We start from the raw sequence: 20569 nt of genomic DNA on the forward strand, positions 1-20569 counted from the left end.
CTCCCTCCGATAGCCGCACAGCCCGCAGGCTATCTCTTTCCACTGGCCAGTCGAGCAAAAGTTTAATTTGCGAGAATTGTACGTCCGCAGCAATTTACTATTTAGCCAAAGAAATTCCCACAAAACCATTCAAAGTTATCGATAATAGACAAATAGGTGGGGAAACCGAGGCATCGGAGGAATCAGAGTAGAAAAATATATATATACATCCATTCGATATGTTGGCAAAGTCAATTTTAAAGCGGCCCAAACAATGGAAAAACAAATGAGAAAAGCAAATGCAGAAGTTTTCAATCCGCCTCCTTAAAAATATTGGAAAAAAAGGGAAATGCCCACGGAGGAAGTAAGAATAGATGGTCACAAATAAAAGAGTAGGAAAATTGGGAAAGAAAGGGCGCAGCAGACAGTTTTGCTAATAAACAGAAATCGAACAGCGGAGAAATTTTCATAGCAAATTGGTTTGTGCTGGGTTTGGATTTGAATTGAAAGGAAAATAACTAAATCAAAATGCAAAACCACTCAACGAATTCTAACGAAAAACTGTGTGATAGTTTTTTGAGTAAGTTGAAAAGATGGATTGTAAGAAACTAATGTTTGCTTATACTATTAGTAAAGTCTTCGATTAAATCGATTACTTGATATGCTGATATATGTATGATATTAGTTTCGTTTAGTTACTATTGTGACACTAAATAATATTCTTTCAGTGCACTAACGATCAGGTATACAAAAGACGAACTAGAGAAGAAAAAAAAAAAATGCCCGTCTGCTCAGACAAGCGGAAATCCTTTTCATGCCAATTTTTACGGAAGCGGCCATATTTGTGGTAGATAATCGGTTTGTGTCTCCCGCTCTAGCCACTAGCCCCGTCTCTTTCGCAGCGCCTCAGGCTGTCTCTTTCGCTGCTGACGCGGCAGCTGGTGGCCGCGCTGTTGTTGTTGTTGTTAAGAGCGTTTGCTTCAGTGAACTTTGACCGCAGTCGCGTCGCAAGTGAGCGAAAAGGTTGAGCCAAGTGCGTCCACATTTCTGCTGATGTATGACGAATATTTTGCGATGGCTCAGCGAAATCCCTCACTCAAATCGACCTCATTGAACTGAATCCTAGGCAAATATGCGAATCAACGTCCTTTTGGCGTAGGCTTTTAATCGAATTAATTGCAAGTGACTGAAGAGATTTCCTTCCCGACAGATGAGTCTTTTGTGGCGTCTTCAAGTTTATGAAGTTGAAATAGCTGTTGAATGATTTTCATTATTTCTTGGGATTTCGTCCGAAGGAAAGCGTCAGAAAAGTGAAGGAAGTTAGGCGTGCTCTAGACCTTTTTCAGCATTCAAATGGCCATCAATCAATTCATTAATATAATTCTATCAATTGAATTAAAGCCAGAAAGTGGATGGCAGAAGGTTGCCCAAATGTAGGCAGAGAAAAGTTGACAAGCACTCAAGAAGATATTAACAGATATGAAAGAAACACAAAAATAATAATAATAATAATAATAATAATAAATGGATAATATCCAGGGACTTGAAAATTGATTGGAAGTGCATTCAAAGTTTAGAAATTATATAAATAATATACACCATCATATTTAATACTTTTGATCACTTAGAGGAAAATCAAATTTTACTGCCCACTCGGGCAAACTTTTGGGAAATGTGCAACAAACTTCCGAAGAATGTTTTCACAAAACTATTCGCCAAATTCTAGCCAAAGCCTCAGGCGCATTTCACATACGCCCCGTGAGCCCGGTAAAAGGCGGGGGCGTAGAGAAAAGCCGCACAGGTGCACAGCCACATGGAAAGTAAATTGCATTTTATATTTTAATTCGCACATTTATGGTTTGGCATGCAAAAGAGTTGGAGAAGAGCAGCGCCAAAACAAAAGTTGGCATAGGTGAAAAAAGAGAAATGGAAGAAGGCAACGGTGAGCCCAAACGAGTCCTGACTGCAAATCCTTGAAAGCATCTCTGCTCCTGAAGCCGGGCACACAAGCCGGGCAAAAAAGGTGAAATTATTATAGAAATAATATGCACTTTATGTGCCACACAGAGAGCCACAGGTCGACGGAGTCCAGAACACCAGCTTTTAAACTCCATTTCAATTCCGTTCCCGATCCCCTCGTAAAGCAAAAAGCCCTAAACGAGGCGAGAGCCAAAGCCAAGGGCGTCGTAGGACCAAAAAGGATATGTAAGTGTATATGTGTGTGTGTGTTGCAGCGTGTGCTCAGCATATTGTGCTGTACTTCTGGACATGTTCGTTGCGGCGTCCCAAGCAGACACTTCCATCCTTTCTTGCGATCTGGTTGGCAGTATGACCGAAAAGCCATGAAATAATATGTGATGAATTTAAATATTTAACATAGAGTGATTGCACAAAATAATGCCCAAAAAAGAATAACAATAACGGAAATTTCATTTAAATATCAACAAAACATTAAAATACGATAAAAGCAATACAAAACAAAATGTGCGCTTCAAACTGTCACGTTAGTTTATTAGGTTATTTAATATTAAATTAATTAGTAAATTGAAAAGATGAAATCCGTGGTAGCAAATGTAAACGTTTGCCTCTTATGTGGCCTTGGTCACATCACTTTTGCCAGTCTGGTCACATTGCCTGCGCTTCTTTCCCTCTCGCTCTTATCACGAGGGGAGAAACCAGTTGGACGTGGCTTAACTTTAACAGTTATGTGTTTTTGCTGCAACTGCAAGTAAATTTGCATGTGGAACGGTCAGTCGTCAGCTGTACAATGCCGCACTGCACCCAACTTCCGCCCCCTTTTCGTTTTGCCCGCCACCGCCCACCGCCTACCGCCTACCGCCCTCTTCCCAAATCGGCCCACTCGACGAAAAAGCCAGAACAGCTGACAGTCCTTGTGTGAAAAATGTAATTTCAACGTTATCCTGACGTAATGCCAACGTTATCTGCTTGCACACGCCTCTCAATGCAGCAGAAAGAGAGGTGGCGAAGGGGTGCGAAGGGGATGGAGGGCGGATCGGTAGAAAGAGACGGAGCACAGGTTATGCATATGTTGTTGCTGCTTTGCTTGCTACTTTACCCAATGTGTGTGCAGTTTGCACAGAAAAAAATGTTATCAATTGCTCGTAAAACATGCCCTCTCTTTTTTGCATGTCTTTTCTTTTTTAAATCGCATTATTTACACTTTCACCCTTTGCACAGTGGATAGTATAATATAAATGCAACTGAAACGCTGCTTAATAATATAATACCATATTTATAAACTGCAATTATTTAACAAAAAATGATAAATGATTATTTTAATCATGCTTTTTTTTAATTTTGAAGTCAATTTACAACTTTACACCTTATTGATTATTCAATTGGATGGCCATACAAATAATGAAAGGGATTTAGGATAAAAATTATATTCGCAGAGCTTTAAGCTCATATTAAATATTAACATAATTAATCTAGCCATCATATTACCATACATTTCATATTATCTTTGAATAATTTTCTATTTTTTAGCACGCACTAATCTATTATTATTTTTGTTTTTTCTTTCCTCAGTGCACGTTGGCCATTCACTTTGGCTGTTAACTCTGTCACACTCCTCAGACTCTCTCTTTCTGTTTGCGTTCGGGCATCTCAGTCACATTGTTGGCAACAAATTTTGGTTTATATTTATTGCATACATTTTGATGGTCATAAAATGGAATTTGCCATAGACAAAATTGTTTTGAATTTTAATTTTCTTGTCAGAGCGGACAAGAACAACAATAGCAGCTGTTGGCTGGCAGGTGCAAAAGGCAATGTAATAATAACCGAAATGGATTTCGGGCTGGAAATGAATTTGCCCCCAAGTAGGCAACGATTTTCGCCCGGCCCGTAAATCCCCTTTCATATCCTCTTAGTCCTGGTCATTATTAATTGGCAATTGTGTTAATGCAACAAATGAATCCGGGCCCACCGGATGACGAACAGGCCGGCCATTATCTTCTACTGCCAAAGCTCCTTCGATGGCAGAGGGGGCGTGGCTGGTCTGTATAAATTGCACTTTGATTTCAGTCGAAATGTGTAGATGGCAAATGGCAAAGACAAAGCAACTGACAGGAGCAGACAAAAAAGGCAGGACGAAAGTCGGAAGAAGTCCTCGGGAAGGAAAATACTTGGGAAATCGTTTCGGTCGGTAAAAGTTTAAGGGCGAATCACATTTGCACAAGTAAATAAAAATATGCAATGAATTCGAGCAATTACGGCAAATTGGCAGAGAGACAAAGGCCAAACAAAAATCCAGCCCAAGAAGAAAAACGATTTTTTTCTATCCAAAGGATCGACTTTCCGGTAAACAAAGGAGAATCAAGTAACATTTAATTTAGGAGTCACTTTAAACGCCATTAAAGTGGTCAGTAAGTTTTACACTGAAATCATTTATACGTGTTAAAAGTGTAACCTAATGTAGTGAACAATAAAACATTACATTTATTCACCAACCATAATGAATTGCTCAAACCCTTTTCGAATTCGCAAAAGATCGATTTCAGTTTCTTACAAGAGGCTTACTCAATTTTCGGTCAATTCAATTTGCAGTTTATTTATATGTTTCGCCTTGGACAGCTAAACGTCCGTCATCCTTGAAGCGAAAGGAATTCAGTCCTTTTCCTTCTGCCATTGACTTTGACGTGCCATCGAAATCACTAGTGCGCACTCTGTCGCACGCCATCGTGCCCTCTCTTTCGCCTGCTTCGAGTCCTTCTCAAACGCCTAGTGCTAATGTCAAAGTAAGTCAACCGCTTTTGTTGACTCCTCTTTGACTTCCAGTCGCCGTCGTCACTATTGGTGCTAAGCAAATTTCGCACTCGATTGTGCACTTGCAGAAAAAAAGTGCTTAGGAATCAGAAAAAAACCAAAGCACTTTGGAAATCGAACAGATAAAAATACTGCTATCCGATGTAAAAAAAAATTAGTTTTTGCTATATAGTTTTTTTTCCTAATAAGTATCAGTTGGCAAAATTTCTTCCCTATTTCAAAATTTTTGTGAAAGTGAGCAAGGATTGGCTTTCCCATTTTTTTGGCTTAATTAAAATTTTCCGCGCAGAAGTGCGAAAGGGAGAATCGTTAGTAATAGAAAGAGAGGGGTATGGGTGCACTAAATTGTGTTCGATTACACTGTCGAACAGGATTTTCGTTCGATTCGTTCGATATCCATATCGAATGACTTGCTCAAAGTGGCAAAATATGCAAATGGTTTTAACTTACCTATCAAAGCAAATAAACTCACACACATACACACACCCATGTGTAGCATTTGTGTTCTTAATTGGAAATAGTTAGATTCGTTATGTAAAGATTTTTTACCTGCAATGAAAAGGATAACATATGTATGAATATTTGGTTTAATTAATGCATGAATATCAAAGTAATTACGGTTTATGTGTTTGCGAGCAAATGGTGATTGTTAATGGAATTCGCTTGCTAGTAATTCCGACCAGTTCTAAGCAATAATGTGCAATTTGCGTACGATTTTTAGACTGTAGGGAATTAAATCGATTTTGTCCGTCCCTCCTTTTGCATAAACCTAATTAGTTTTCTAACACAGAGCACCAGAAACAATGGGAATCCAAGTGTAATCTTCGATTTTCGGGCTCACAGCACCGGTGGGAACAGGGAAAGGGAAACAGGGAGTAGGGAGCAGGGAACTGAGAACCAGAGAAATTGGGCAATGAAAAATCGAAGGAGAACAATAAGTGAAATGGAGAACGGACTGCACAAATTGTCATAGAATTTACTCCTGAGCGTTTATGTTTCACTGTTGCTCTGTCATAGCCAGGAAAATGTGCACAGAATGTGGTCACAGAGGGGTCTGCCTACAATTGACAGTAGAGCCCCAGTTTAGGCGACCATAAACAAGTGAAATTGCAAGCTTACACAATATAAAACCATTCGGCTTGTTTGTTTTCTTTAAAACCAACTTTTATTTATTTTTATCAATAAATTTTCGGTTCGCCAACTGCTTGTGCTCACTGTACCCACATGGACATTTGTCTGCGACTAAAAAGGCGCGCTTCGCTGCACTTGAAATGAAGTTGTCTGTGTGCCGATGCGTCTGGCTGTCAGTGTGTGTCTGTGTGCCTACGTGTGTGTGTGCGCGTGTCCTTTGTGCAATGTCTTCGTGTCCTTTCCGCCTCGTCTGTGTGTCTGCGTGTCCGTGTGTCAGTGTGTGCCGGTGTGCCTGTGTGAGTGCTGTGAGCTGTATTAAATATTTTTCTGCTTGCATTCAAAGCAATTGCAAACTGCTTTTCATTTGCAGTCGCCGTGCGTGTGCATCTGTGTGTGCGTCTGCAACTAATCTCATAAATCCCATAGGTAAATATACACAAACAAGGAAAAACGCTTAAAAAGAATTGCTCGAAACTTCTCCACTCGTCTATGTGTGTCACATATATCTATGCACGACTGTATGCATGCACACATACATACATATATCGGCCGAAAAGGAACGGAGAGATGGAGTGGATCTTTTCGCCCGCCTGTCACTCCATACGAGTATAAATAAATGCACCTCTACTTATATATATATACACATTTTTATTTACTTGCCAGCGCCGAGAGGGAATGCATTTTATTTCCATTTAATTTGCGGTCTACAGCACTCTGCAACTAAATGTTTTTGACTTCGGACATATCCTTGATACTCGAGACGAAAGGATAACAGGAAGAAAACATACAGAAATGGGACGACGACCATCCCGGTGGAATTCACAGCACAGCTCACACAAAATGAAGTTCATTCACACAGAAATCTATATTAATGCTTAATATCTGATGCAAATATTCAGCTTGCAAATTCCGCCGAGACATTGACTATTCAAATCGATTGAGCTCTTTTTTTTCCTCCCCCTTTCGTGCAAATAATCGAATAATTTTCGACTTCGGTTTAGGGATTTGCCAAATGTAAAAATGTTGGGAATAAAAACGAGGCCAACAGGCATTTGCTCTGGCCACAACTGTCTGGGGTATTGCAAATGCTTAAGTTTAACAAAAAAAAAGTGGACTATGAGCTGGCTAAGCTCTTTTATCGGATGACTTATCCTGTTTGCTTAGGTGAATTGTGCAGCAATGTTTCTATTTTATTATTCAAAGCTTAAGTTTATTACAGTAAAAATTGCAAAACTTCCTAAAGGGAATAAGTATTTCCAAATAGGGCTATTCATACAAACACATATTAGATTTAAAGATGTAGAGATCAGCATTAAAGTGAACTCTATGGATTCCATTACTTGGTGAAAAAAGGCATAACAATCAGGTAAATTTAACCCCTTATTTTCAATTTCATTTTATTTTTCTACTCCATTTGTTGTGCAAGCCATTTTCGATTGAACCGCATTGAGGGAAAATGTGGTGGTCTCTTCGTTTGGACAACAACGCATCGAGTTGGGCAATGTCAACACCTCCTGATACCCTACCCCCCTGTCAACCCCTTAACGGCACCCTCTTTTCGCCACCTTACAACCCTACACACACACACACACACACACTTTGAGTGTTGTGTGTGCGACTTATTTGCTGAGTGACACACAAATTCGTTTCGGCGACTGGCCCCAAAGTTATTGGGTTTGTGGGTGGTGCTGGGCTGTGCTGGGCGTTTTTCGGGTTTCCCAAGGATGTTTGAGTTGTTAAGCTGCTTTGGGACCCACAGTCGTCCTTCCCCATCACCCTCACCACCACCTCCCACCTCCCACCACCCATGTGCTGGAAAGTGGTCAAGAGCGTTGTCCATTCAGTGTTCACTTTGTTGTCCTCGTTTTATCCGCTCCTTTTGCAGTTCCTTCGTGCTCGTCCTGTCATGTTTTCCGTGTGTATTTCTCTGCAATTTTTATGCGATACTAAATTTGGTGTGTGTGTGTGTGTGCGTTTTGCGGAAAAGCGAATCTGCAATGTGCAGCGTCATTTGATGGTCGAATACATTTTCCTTTCTCTTTTTCCTTTCGCTGGTGCAAAGAAATGTGATAGCGGGATTTTGTCGAAAACAGCAAGCGATCTCAAGTGTCAAGTGCTCTTTGAGTCTAAATAGATTCCTCGAATCAAAAGGTTTTAAGGTATTATGTCACTTAGTAACTATATTATATACATATCTATTAAATATTTAAATAGTTACTAGTTCCTAATAAAGCTTAGCTGCATAATTTCATTTTCAATTAGACAAAATCCTCTTTTCTTTCTTTGACCCCTTTTGTTTTTTTCCATCTCTGCGCTCTCTTTTACCATTTTTTTGTACGGATTTCTATTAGATTCCTACTTGTTTGCTTCTTTTTTGCCTTTTAAATTATTTGATACACATGCAAAGGTTTCTCTGCTCTCTTACTCACTCGCACACATCATAAATATGCTCGCCCAAAAGTGCCGTTTTGTCACTCTACCTCTCACCATCTCACTTCCTCGCCGCATCCATCTCGCTCGCACTTGCTGCGGCTGCTGTTGTTGGCCTTGCATAGAAATTACTTTTACTGGGGAAATGGGATTTTCGCTGTTATTCTTGTTGCAACACTGCGGCGATTATGCGACGCCAAAGCAATTTTTGGCCAGAATGAGAGGGGGGTATTACGAAAGAAAGAGAGGGATAACACAGGCGGAGCTTTCAATCTTATGCGAAATCTGTTTGAGGCACAGCGTAAATTATTCTGACTTAATTAGAAACAAAAACTTAGAGTAAAATTTAGATCAGTAAATTATCTATTTTTTTTTTGTTATTTAAAATATCTAATAGAATTAAAATACTGGATTTTTTGTATACTTTCAAAAGAGTTTTAATATTTATTGTTCAATTTCCATTTCTTTCGAATTTAATTTGGTTTGGCTTTCCTTTTTTTTTTTGCCACTCGTGTTTGCAATTTCCCCCGCCCAAAAGTTGCATATGCAGCAGACGTTGCGTATGCGTGATGTCAGCAATGATTAATTAATGCAACAAACCAGCGAGTGCGTAAGCGAGATGGCTGCACAGATAATGAGAGAGACAGCTATTGAGCATAATCATTAAGTGTGAAACGATTAATTGCTCAAAAAATTACGACAAAAAGGCATTAAAATTTGATTTTAATTTCGTATTCACGCATCGCTTAGTTGTAAATCCATTTGGTACAGTGAAAACCAGTTAGGAAAGGAAAGAAGCCCTTTATTTTGGTGGAAAACAACATAAAGCTTGGGTAATCGAAACTAATTAGTGGCACACAGGAAAAATTACAAATTTTGCTAACGTTTATTTTTTCTCTGTTCTGTTGCCCTAATGGCTGGCCACAAATTGAATAATTGCATGAGTTACACACACAACAGGAGAAAAAATAGGGAAAAATCAGCCAAAAGCTTGTTAAATTTCCCACGCTTCTTGAAAGAAGAAAACAACAACACAAAACAGAGACGAGGAAAAACTGCGACAGAAAAAAAAGAAAACTGAGGGGAGGAGACTGCACACACTCAAACAAAATCATGATAATTGAATCAAATTGCATGTCAACAGTGGATTAGCAAAGCGAGAGAGTGGAGGGAAAAATTATATAAAAATTGCATTGAAATGATTATTTGAGAAAGTAGCAGAGAAATTGCCCCGCAGAAGCAGCAACTTGTCCTTGTTCCCACGCACACACTCTACATGGACTTATATAGAAAATATGTATACGTTTATTTGTATATAACATAGAATATATAAAACAGACTCATTTAAGGCTGAAAAATAGACAACAGACAAATGAGGAGCCCAAGAATGAAACTCTGGGCAGAAAAGCCCCTAGAGAAAGGAAGAAAAATGCGGAGAAAGGGTAGTTGGCAACATGGGTTAAAGTGCTCCCTTCTCTCGGCACAAAAAATGGCTGCTAGAGTGGGTTAACCCATGTCCTGATGAGGCACACTTCGGTTACTCTTCCTTTCCCTCGATCTCTCGCTTTTAAAAACAATGAACTGCAAATTGTGCGCAAATTACATAAAAAAGTAAACAAAAAAATAATATGGCCAGAGTGGGGCAACAAATATATACATATACATATATATATATAAAGAATAAATAAACAAGCAAGCAAAAGGGCAACCAAGTAAAACCAAATAAAATATGGCAAGGCAACAGAAATTCACTGAAAGAGCAGCTCACAATGAGTCAGCGAAAGGCAGTATATTCTACATAATGCACCACACGGCGTATACTTGATATGTTAAAGCATAGTATAAGCACGAAAATAATGATGAGAAAGAGAGTTTAACAAGAAGCATTTAAATATTATTCGAGGCATGGAGATAATGCATTATTTGATTATTGAGCTAAAGAAATGACAGTTGATAGATAAGCCAGTTATTTTATACAACAAGCAAATACATGTAAAGCTAATTAAATAAGCTATGAATATCAACTCAATACAAAGCAAAACCCATTTTGTTAAGTATAAAGTAACTTCAACTTTATAGTTCAAAAGCTGAATGAATCTGCTAACAGCGAGCACTTAGCACCCTTTAAAATTTAATCGAATTGAGTTGTGCAGCACAAACAGCCACTTGCCACAGAGAAACCGCTTCTTGAGACATTAAGCAAATATTGAAACATAAATTTCAATTTGTGTTATTTTCATAATTTTTCCTTTTGCCCAGCGATGTTTGTTTATTACTTGGGCATATCAATTTTGCCGGTGAAAGATTAAATAAACACAAATGTGAGTCAGAACACGGGGTGAAGTGAATGGGGCATAGGAAAAGGGGCATATGGGATCCGGATCTGGAAAAGCACTCCGTCCCGTCGGAAAAAGTGCATTGGCATATTAAGCGTCTGTCTGCAGGGCACAAACTCCAACTCAAACAGAAACAGAAACAGAAACAGAAAGCAGCAAAACTGAAAACTGAAAACAGAAACAGGCAAACGTGTGCACATTTTATTTTATTTCATTTTATTTTTACGATTTTCATGTCTGAAAGTTTTCTTTCAATGTTTCTGTGTGTGGCAACAACGGCAAGAGGCAAAAGTTTCAATTTCTGCAATTGTTGAATTTTTGCACGCACAAGAAATAAAAATGAACGAACACACCCATGCGGGGTTACCTCTCGGCACATGCAACGATAATGTGAATGACCAGGGACCACAGACCAGAGACCAGGGACCGGAGACTCCAGGAGACGAACAGAGACTACCGGCGACCGAAGACCGCCGACTGGAGACCCAATAGCTGCCATATTGACAATGGGACTCCAGACAAAAGCGCCAGGTTGCAGAAAATTGCAGAGACTTCCCGCATACTGGGTCAAATTGACTCAAATCAAGAGGACAATATGTGGAACATATGCTCAAATATGTAAAACATATAACCAATATTAACTAGTCACTATGAAGCTTAGATAATGCTCTCATCTCAATTACACGTTAATAAGTTGAAAGGGGTGCGGCATAGTCTTAAGAAAAATGTACAAATATGTGAGCAAACGCAGACATTCATTCATTTTACACCGGTTTTTTGCCATTTACACCGCCGCAAATGGACCTTGAACCACTGTGCTCGGCGGGTCGGTCATAACCGGGCTCAATGCGAGCCAGTTGCATTTTCCATTGGACATCGGCCGTTGGCTTCGGTACGTGCTGAAAATGAGCAAAAGTCTCAATTCGAGTGCCTAATTAAATCAGCCTCAGTATCCACCGCCTCATATCCCCCCAGCCCCACCCACAACCCACTTTATAAGGTCGACTGCAACTGCGATCCAAGCGGACGATCGAACATTCGATCTCGTTCCAAATTCAATTATTTCAATAAGCCAAAGTGTCAAATACTAAGTATTTTCCAAAAAGCGAAATTGAATTGATTGTGGAGGATCGTACAAGATGTGCGCAAAAAAAAAAAGATAATTAAATGCAAAGGGTGAGTAACCACCTCAATTTTGAGAGTCCAAAGCCCACAGGGCGTATACTTGATTTTATGGAAAGTGAGTAAATTGCCATTTCGTCCTCATACAAATTTTTATACTCGTTAATTGCTTTTATATTAAATTATAATAGAAACTATTTTTCATATAAATTGATTAAATTTTAAATAATGTCGCATTTTTTTCAGTTTCCCAGTTGCATTTTCCTGTGTTTTCCGTGACACAGTTTTCCTCGAATTCATTATCACTTTTCCAACTGGTTCGCAGCGAACACACCTCTCTATCCGCCTATCTATCGCATTTTCCCCCTTTCTTTCTGCGTATCAATTATGAGTCTTTGACTTGGTTTAGCTTAAAAGCCAGGCAAGCAACAAAGAGTGGAAAAAAAACCATAATAACCCGACAATTTCCGCTGTTTGGCGGTGGAAAAACAAGTTTTTCTTGACTTTGACTGTGACTCCTTGGGCTGGTTTTTGGTTTTGGCTTGGGCTTTTCTTTTAAGGCGACTCGGTTATTAAGTTGGCGAACGGAAAACCCGAACCGCCCCTTCCTGTTGGATTTGCATAACCTGCTGGCCGGCTCTTCTATTTCCATCTATCTACATATTCATATTTCTCTTAATATTGGTATTGGTAATGCCATTGCCATTTCTATTTGCTTAACCCCTCGAAGAAATGGACAAATCAATTTGCTTGACAACCGCACAGCACCCACTCACACCAAATCGAATTGAGTGTTGATTTATTGGCCATGATCTGATTTTGAACAAACAAGAAAACCCATTTAGCGACATGTCCAGAAATAAATAAACATACGACTGCAAACAGAAGGCATACGAGCGAGCGAGCGGGACGGCGTGACCGGCGTGCGAGCGAGAGGGGAGCATGTCAAATGGTGCACATAAATCTAATTGAATTAGCGTACGAAAATCAAATCAGAAAGCAGAAAGCTCCACGAAAAATTGACACTTTAAATCGAAAATTCAACCCAAAGTTGAATGACCACCCCGATCATTGACTCCTTTGAGCCACACACAGACATGTACAGTGTACACACATATGTGCAGATGTATATGTGTGTGCACAATGGCTGTATGCACAGCCATATGCAATATTGGTCAAATTATTTTATCAACGACTTTGATAAATTCGATTTGAGACGACAAAGATGAATGCTCGAGCAGTTCCCAAAATGGCAGTCTTAACATTTTTGGTAAAAAGCAACTAGCAATTAAATCGACTTTGTTGTGAGCATGACTTTGAATTTTGGTGGAAGGCAACTCAATTTAAAGTCAATTAAACTGTTCAATTGTTCATAAAACATTTGACTGCACAAACAGTGGGCCACAAAAGTCACTCGAGCGGATAAAAACGCACTGTGCAAGAAGCAGCGGAGGTGCCAAATGGATACCGCAACCTGTACTTTTACGAGCTACCCTGAATTATTTAGCAATTTGCCGGATGAAAACCGAAGAATCAGAGTTGCAGAGCCCCCCTAACATTTCCGAAACAGCCCCTCTTCCTCCACCCCCCCTATTCCCCCGCAAAGTGTCACATTAACACTGTTAAGCAAGCAGCCGAACACGTGTCTGACAAGAGAATCTTCTTGAACTATCCATCAAAATGTGCCCCAAACTCCCAAAAAAAAAAACCCCCATATATATACATACATACATACATATATAGATATATAACATTCGCTTCGCATCAGTCACGCTTCAGCCCGTCTCTTTCCCACCGCCCCCTGCTGTCTCTTTCCCACTCGCTGCGTAGACAAATGCTAATAGCATGGCAAATTTAATTTTCACACTCACTTTGTGCGTGTGTGCCTGCTTTTGTTTGACTGTATGTGTGCGTGTGTGTGTGTGTGGAGTGATTTTGGATATGCTTCTTCTTGGCACTGCGGCTTTAATTGAATTTGTTGCATTTTTTTACTTTGCTCTTTTATTAGTTACAATTTTTGCGCTCAATTATGAGAACGGTAATTCCATTTTCCAAACCACAGCAGGTATTTGGTAGCAAAAACATGGGAACAATTAAAAAAAATGGAAAGAAACTAAACGCATATTTCTGAAAATTCTGTAAAACTAATTACATTAGGTAAAGATAATATGATAAAGAAAGGCGTGCAAAGAATTCGCGAGCTTTTCGCTGGAATTTCACGTACAATTTTCTATTTTAATTATACGAGTAATGTTTAGATATTAAGTATGAATTTAAAACAGGTTTCCTATATTGAATGCCACCCGTATCCGTGTCTACCCATGTATGTTTTATGTTTTCTAGATTTTGTTGATGTTTCTTTGCTTGTTGTTTCTATCCTCTGGATTTTGTTTTTGTTTGGCGCGAATTTTTGCGTTTGCTGTAAGCGCCATTTAAGCCGACGGCAGCTGTCAGTCGCCCCCTCTCTTTCCCGCCCGCGCCAGCCGTCTCTCTCTATCGGCAAGGGTATGTGTTTGGTTTTATCTATTTTGCGATGCATGCGTGGGTGTACGCGCGTGTGTGTACGCGCGTGTGTGTGTGTGAGTGCATGGGTATGTGTTTGGATGTTTGTGTGTAGTGGTGCTTTTAATCGCTGGACGGGAACAAAAATAAAAAATTGTGTAGCGGCAGCAAACTAACATTGCATATTGTCTAGTGCATATTCCCTTTGTGGATCTCCCCCCCCCCCACCAGAGTTGCCACCCCACTCGTTTTCCGCCCCTGAAAAGGTCCTGTTTCCGCTTTAATAAAGTTAGTTAGTTAGGATTTGGATGGCATTCTTGAATATGTTTGCGAAATTCAAATAGGAAAGCCGTTCTATTTGTTTTAATCGCGTACTGAAATCCCAACCATGTGAAAGTGTAATTACATTGTTCTTTTCTCATCTATTTCAGATGCCAAAATGTGATTTTGATTATTACATTGAAAATTAGGTATACGCCGGGCTAAACAGGCTTATTAGCAAAGTATCAAGTGACCATTGTTTTGATTTCAGTCCCTTGGTTACTCTCGTCTAATTATGATTTATATCTGCATTGGGCATCATTGCAAATTGGATGTGTCACATACATATCACGCATACGACTCGTTGAACCGCCAAATCACTCAAAACTGTCAGCGGTTATTTTGGTTTTAAGTTCAAAGTTGTGTTTCGTTGGCAAAACCGTAATTTACCTACACATTTCTGCTACATTTTCGGCACAAACAAATACATATATGTATATATGTACATACATTTGTGCATTCGGGCTGAAAGTAATAATCATAGTAACTCGTCTTCCTATTTAACAATTCTAAATATTAAATATTAAAAACTTTAATAAATTTATCTGTGAATTGGAATTGAATTCTCTTGCCGGCAGCTTTGTGTCAAGATTGAATATCTTTGCCCTTTTCTAAGTCCTCCACTTGTTGTCTGTCCCTTTTTGGCTTGCTTAAGTTTTTGTTTTTCCGGTTTTTCCACTATCTACATTTTCTCGATGTTGTTGCTGGCTTGTTTTCCTGCTATTTTTGTTGGGCGGTCAACCTGACATGTGAGCCACGGGCACGAATACAAATGCTTAAATTGTGGTGTATTTGGTAGCTGCAGGCTTTAATGCACAAAACCAGAGTCACAAGGCAAGGATGGCTGCGGGATGACGGGGGGCCTTCGGGGCTGGAGGGGCTGGATTTTCCATTTTCCCCCTGTTTAGTAGTGTGTGAAAAATGCGCGCCACAGCCAAACAAATTAACAACAACACTTGGAAAACGTAGAAGAAGAAATAAAATCCCCACAACACACAACACACACACACATACACGAAATAAAAATGTAAAAAATGGTTAGAAATTGGAACAATGACCGCCAAGTGCTGGCAACTCTCTGTCTCCCTCCCACAGCCGCTACTCTCTCTCTCTCTCTTTCTTTCCCACATTGTTTTCGTTCATTCATACATTTTTGTAATGTTTTTTTTTTCTTGTATTAACGTTTGTTTGCCCATTTTCGTCTGCCACTTTTTTTTCGGCTAGATATTTAAAGACTTAAATTTTCACGGCTCTGATTACAGACTTCTTTTTATCGGTCACACAAGGTTGATCAAATATATTTAAGGTACTTTAATATGACTTGCAATATTTATAAATATATGTAGAATTTTAAACCGATTTTATCGTTTTCACAATTATGATTAATTTCACATTGCAAAGATATGCCAAAAATCGTATTATTACTTTAATTAGGTTTTATGCAATTAAGACCATCGCATTAGTTTATTCAATTTGGCAAACCATTATGTTAAATACTTTAGAATATAAATAGCTACCCGTGTAATAAACATTTGGTTTTATTTTAATTAACAAATTCACACCAAACATATTAGATTACAATTCTGTGGGCCTCATGTTCAATTACCAAAAAAATGTTTCCAAATTAACTAACAAAATGAAAAGCGTATTCAGTGGTTATTGATATTAATAATTAAATCCACTGCATATCGATTTCGATTACATGTGTGGTGTAATGCCTCCAACAGTCACAATATGAAGGCAAATCCAATAGGAAATCCTCCAATTATGCATTAAAGACTATTTTAGTTGGCAATTTAAAACAAAAAAAAAAAAGACAAAATGCTTCGTTCTTCGTTTTCCTTGCAGCATTCCAATTTGCATGCTAATTTGATTGATTTCACACACACAGGACGCAGAAAACTTCTGTTGATTAGCTTTGTTTGTCTGCGGATTTGTTTATGTTTATTTCAACTCTCTGTGGATATTACTATCTCGAATGCGAAATTCTAGGTGAATTATCCGCCGGCTGTGTTTGCTCAATTTGAGCATATTTAAATATAATTTGATTTGCCAGTTAAATGGAAAATGATTTATTAAATGTGCGTGCGTTTGCATTGTTTTTCCTTTCGTTTCATTTTTTTTTTATTTTTTTTTTCATATTAATTTTACCCAGTGTCTCGTTTACCTTCTGCTGATTATTGTTGTAGTTTAATTAAAATGTTTATTGTTTTTATTTGTTGCATGTTTTCACTAAAATTGCGGCAAATTATATGAAAAAAAAAATGTGAGCAAGCAAAGACAAAAAGGAAAATTAATACAGCAATCATGTTCAATTTTTATCCGCTGTGATTTAAATGGGTTTTGTTTGCAACTCGGTTTGTATCGACTTCTAAGTTACTCTTCAGTTGGAAAAAGGTAGCTTTCCTCAATATATTTATTATTTTTTGTTTTGGCTTAGAAAAAGTTGATGCTGAATTGGTTTGCTTTACAGGATCCCCACTGTATAAAAAATGAGTACAATTGCACTTTTTCCCCCCTTCGAAAAAGTCGCCATTTGAAATTGGTTTTTGCATGCTATTGTCCACACGCCTGTAAATCTGGTCAGCTGCGTTTCGCCCCCAACTTGATTTACTATACATCCGACCATATGTACATATATGTCCATGTATACACATTATTAACTGAAACTGAACTCTCATACCCGCGAGTCACTCGTAACGCTGAACAATTTGGATTTTGCGGTTGCCCGGGTTGATTGTTCGTTAATTGGTTTCAATGCCTTGCAACCGCACTGGGCCTCCGTTTTCCATCCTTTCGTTTCGTTTGGATTTCGGCTACATCCTGCCATCCGCCATTTTTCCAAGCATCCATCAGCCACCGCATGCACGCCCACTTGCCACGCCCACTTTGTGGGGCTGGGGGCGAATTTATTGCACTTGAACTACACTCGAAGTGGAGCAGAAAAATTGGCGCCGTAGGTCAACTTGAAAAGTTACTTATCGGCGTTTTGGAATTGGATCATTTTCAATTTAAATAGGCTTTATTTATCAAAGTAAGTCAAGTGTTTTCGTTGTGAACAAACCAATTAAATATATTTAAATAGTTGCTAATTAAACATTTAAACAAACATTTGATAATATTGCTGCTATGTCATTTTTCACTTACGATTTTTCTAAGAAAAATATGGAAAATAGAGAGAGACATTCATAGGAATGAGATGGCATATAATATGCCCAAGATTATTATTGTTATATTCGCATTGTGAGTCGTTGACTTTATCCAATTGAGCTCGATGAATTTGTTAATTGCGTTGATTATTGGCATTTATTATTAAAAATAATTCACAGTATTTGCCATTGTTGTTAATTTTATAATTATTATTTGCTGCTCTCCAGTGGCCTTTGAGTGGGCTAAATATTTCTGAGCCAAACAGAGAAATACAAGAGCAGCAACAACGTTTGGCTACATGAAATTGCAATTAAAAGCCGAAGCCCGAAAGGCATTTTATGCATGAAATATTCCGGCACTATGGGGTTAAATACATTTCCAAATTAATTTTTATTGCTTATATCAATGCGTTAAAATTTGTGGATTCTGCGGCTTATGTTTGCTGTTTAAAAACATTGCAATATTCCGAAATTTTTGTACTTTTGATCAGCTAATTACCAAATTTGCTCCACTGTCGTCAAATGGAATTTAAAGAGCTTAACGTTTATAAAACAATTAGGAATTCATGTAAATAATTACATTTCCTGTTCAGCGTTGTTTTCACTGCTTTAAGAGCGGAAATAGTAAATGATTAAAAATTCAAAGAATGCTTATGAATTATTGGGAAATGGATAAACAAATTGAATATATTTAGGAAAAACTACTTTTCGAAAATGTTTTTCAAGTAGCAAAAACTATTGAAATATACAAGTATTCTCATATTTACTCATATTCGGGCGAAGAAGCAGACAAAAGAATTTTTAATGACTTAATGGAATTACAGCCGATAAAAGCTCACTTTTTCTACTATTTTTCGCCCTCTGGGAATTTTTGCCACCCTGAAAACTTCCAATTTCCGAAACTAAGCAAATAGAAGACCGTAAAGTCAATGAATGGGCCATCTGCCATCGCCCGTTGCCCATCTCCCTGTCTCTTTCGCTCCCCAGTAATGCCGTCTCTTTCGCCAGCTACATGTGGTCGCCTTGGGTCATTGATACGTAAACGAAAAGCATGAGAAAATTGACAAATAGGCGACACTCAAATATTTGCACTCGCAAAACCCACCTACTCTGGTTACCGTAGAAAGAGAGGCGGGCAGAATACGAGCAAAAGAGATAGAAATATCAAAGTAGTGAACTTTATAAAGCGCTTCACCATCTTATCTTATCCGAAAATTTGCATTTAATATTTACTTTTCTTTATTCCCTTATCATTTGCTTATTTTCTTTGTCGGTACAAAAATAAAAGAAAACATTTTAGTATTTAATGAGCATTTAATTCGAGTACTTAATTATTTGAAAAACAATAAGCATGGCGAAATCAGCAAAACCATAAAAGAGAACAAAATCCCGAAATTGTTTTATGGCCGGCGAAAAAGTTTAGTTATGGCAAATTAATTCGTTTCCGAATGGGTAAGTAGTTCACATGACTAAATCAGCGCGATTTCCGCATGATAAATGGACTTTTCAAGCGGGCCAATTAAAGTTGAAAGATAGATTTTTAATGGTATTTTTGGCTAATCGATCGGTGCAGATTATTAGCATTTATATTTCCACAAGTTTTGCATCTAGTTAAAATATATTCTTAATGGTTGAAATTTTAATATGAATTATAAAAGGGACTTATGTGTTGGAAAATCTAAAAATTAAAAAAGCTTCAGTTACCTATTAACATCCCCTATTTAGACACAGTAACATTTAAGTACAGCACTTAAATTTCGCTTTAGGAAAAGTACTTTATTAATGCCATAAATCCGCCGACATCCATAAACCCGTCTTGCCATTGTTACTCAATCAAATTTCCATTAGGAAAGCCAGGCTAATAGAGTTTCGTCTGTCTGGCGCTCTCTCTCTCTCTTTCTATCTTTTTGCAGCCATCTCTATCTACAGTCTGGCACTGGGACATCTTTGATTTTAATTGCATTTCCATTATGCCCCCTATATTCAATCGCCACTGACATTCGACTTCGATACTCGATGCTCGACATTCGTAATTCAATTGTCCAATTGTCCGCCCCCTTTTCCTCAACCTCCCCCTCCCCCCCTTCCACCATTTTCCCCACCACCTGATTGAGGGTGGGGAGGGTAAGATTCAATTATTCAAGGTGACGACGCATCTCAAATAATTGAGTTTCGCTTTTATCAATCGGCTCTTTCGAGTTCCTTTATTTTGTGCCATTTTACAATTTGATTACGTCAGCCGGCGACCCAGCCCCCTTCGGAATAAAAAAACCACCCACCGTCCATGGCGACATTGTCAACATTGATTGACATTCAACTTCGACTGACAATTGACCGTCAACAATAAATTGTTGCATGCAAATTGTCGTCAAATCAACAAAATCGGCATGGAAATGGCACAGAGAAATGCCAAAATGAAAATTGCAAAAACAAGAAAATTAAGTGACAGCGGGAAAAAAAGAAAATAATTTTAATGAATATTACGGCGCTGCATGATGAAAAATTCCCACTTATTATTTGCGGTCGGTCGATGCGCGGGTGGCAAGGGGGGAGGAGGAGGAGTTGCCTATTGATTATAATGGCTTTCGAAACAATAAAAATATTTCCATTTTTGCGGTGGTAGCAAAGTTCAGATAAAAATGTGCATAATTCCATGGAAAAAATGATGAAAGTATAGGATGTACACAGGTATGGTTAAAAATTTTTCAAAATTTGTCTATAATTTTGAAAATTAATTTTAAGATATATTTCGTATAGCCACCACTTTCAAAATTAATTGAATAATTTTCGAAACCCCCTTTGTGAATTTCC

General features: G+C 38.4%; 2 protein-coding genes across 3 annotated transcripts in view; both read right to left on the reverse strand.

Moving 5' to 3' along the window:
• LOC6617457 (low-density lipoprotein receptor-related protein 2) overlaps positions 1-20569 on the reverse strand; it is a 135791-nt gene that overhangs the window by 72483 nt on the left and 42739 nt on the right. The window lies entirely within an intron of this gene.
• LOC116802065 lies at positions 10140-11225 on the reverse strand. Its single transcript, XM_032725118.1, is given in 2 exon segments — positions 10140-11138; positions 11141-11225. Coding segments are annotated over 2 exon segments (348 nt in total). The 3' UTR covers positions 10140-10875.

This window comes from Drosophila sechellia, chromosome X, assembly GCF_004382195.2.
Source record: "Drosophila sechellia strain sech25 chromosome X, ASM438219v1, whole genome shotgun sequence".
NCBI classification, from domain to species: Eukaryota; Metazoa; Arthropoda; class Insecta; order Diptera; family Drosophilidae; genus Drosophila; species Drosophila sechellia.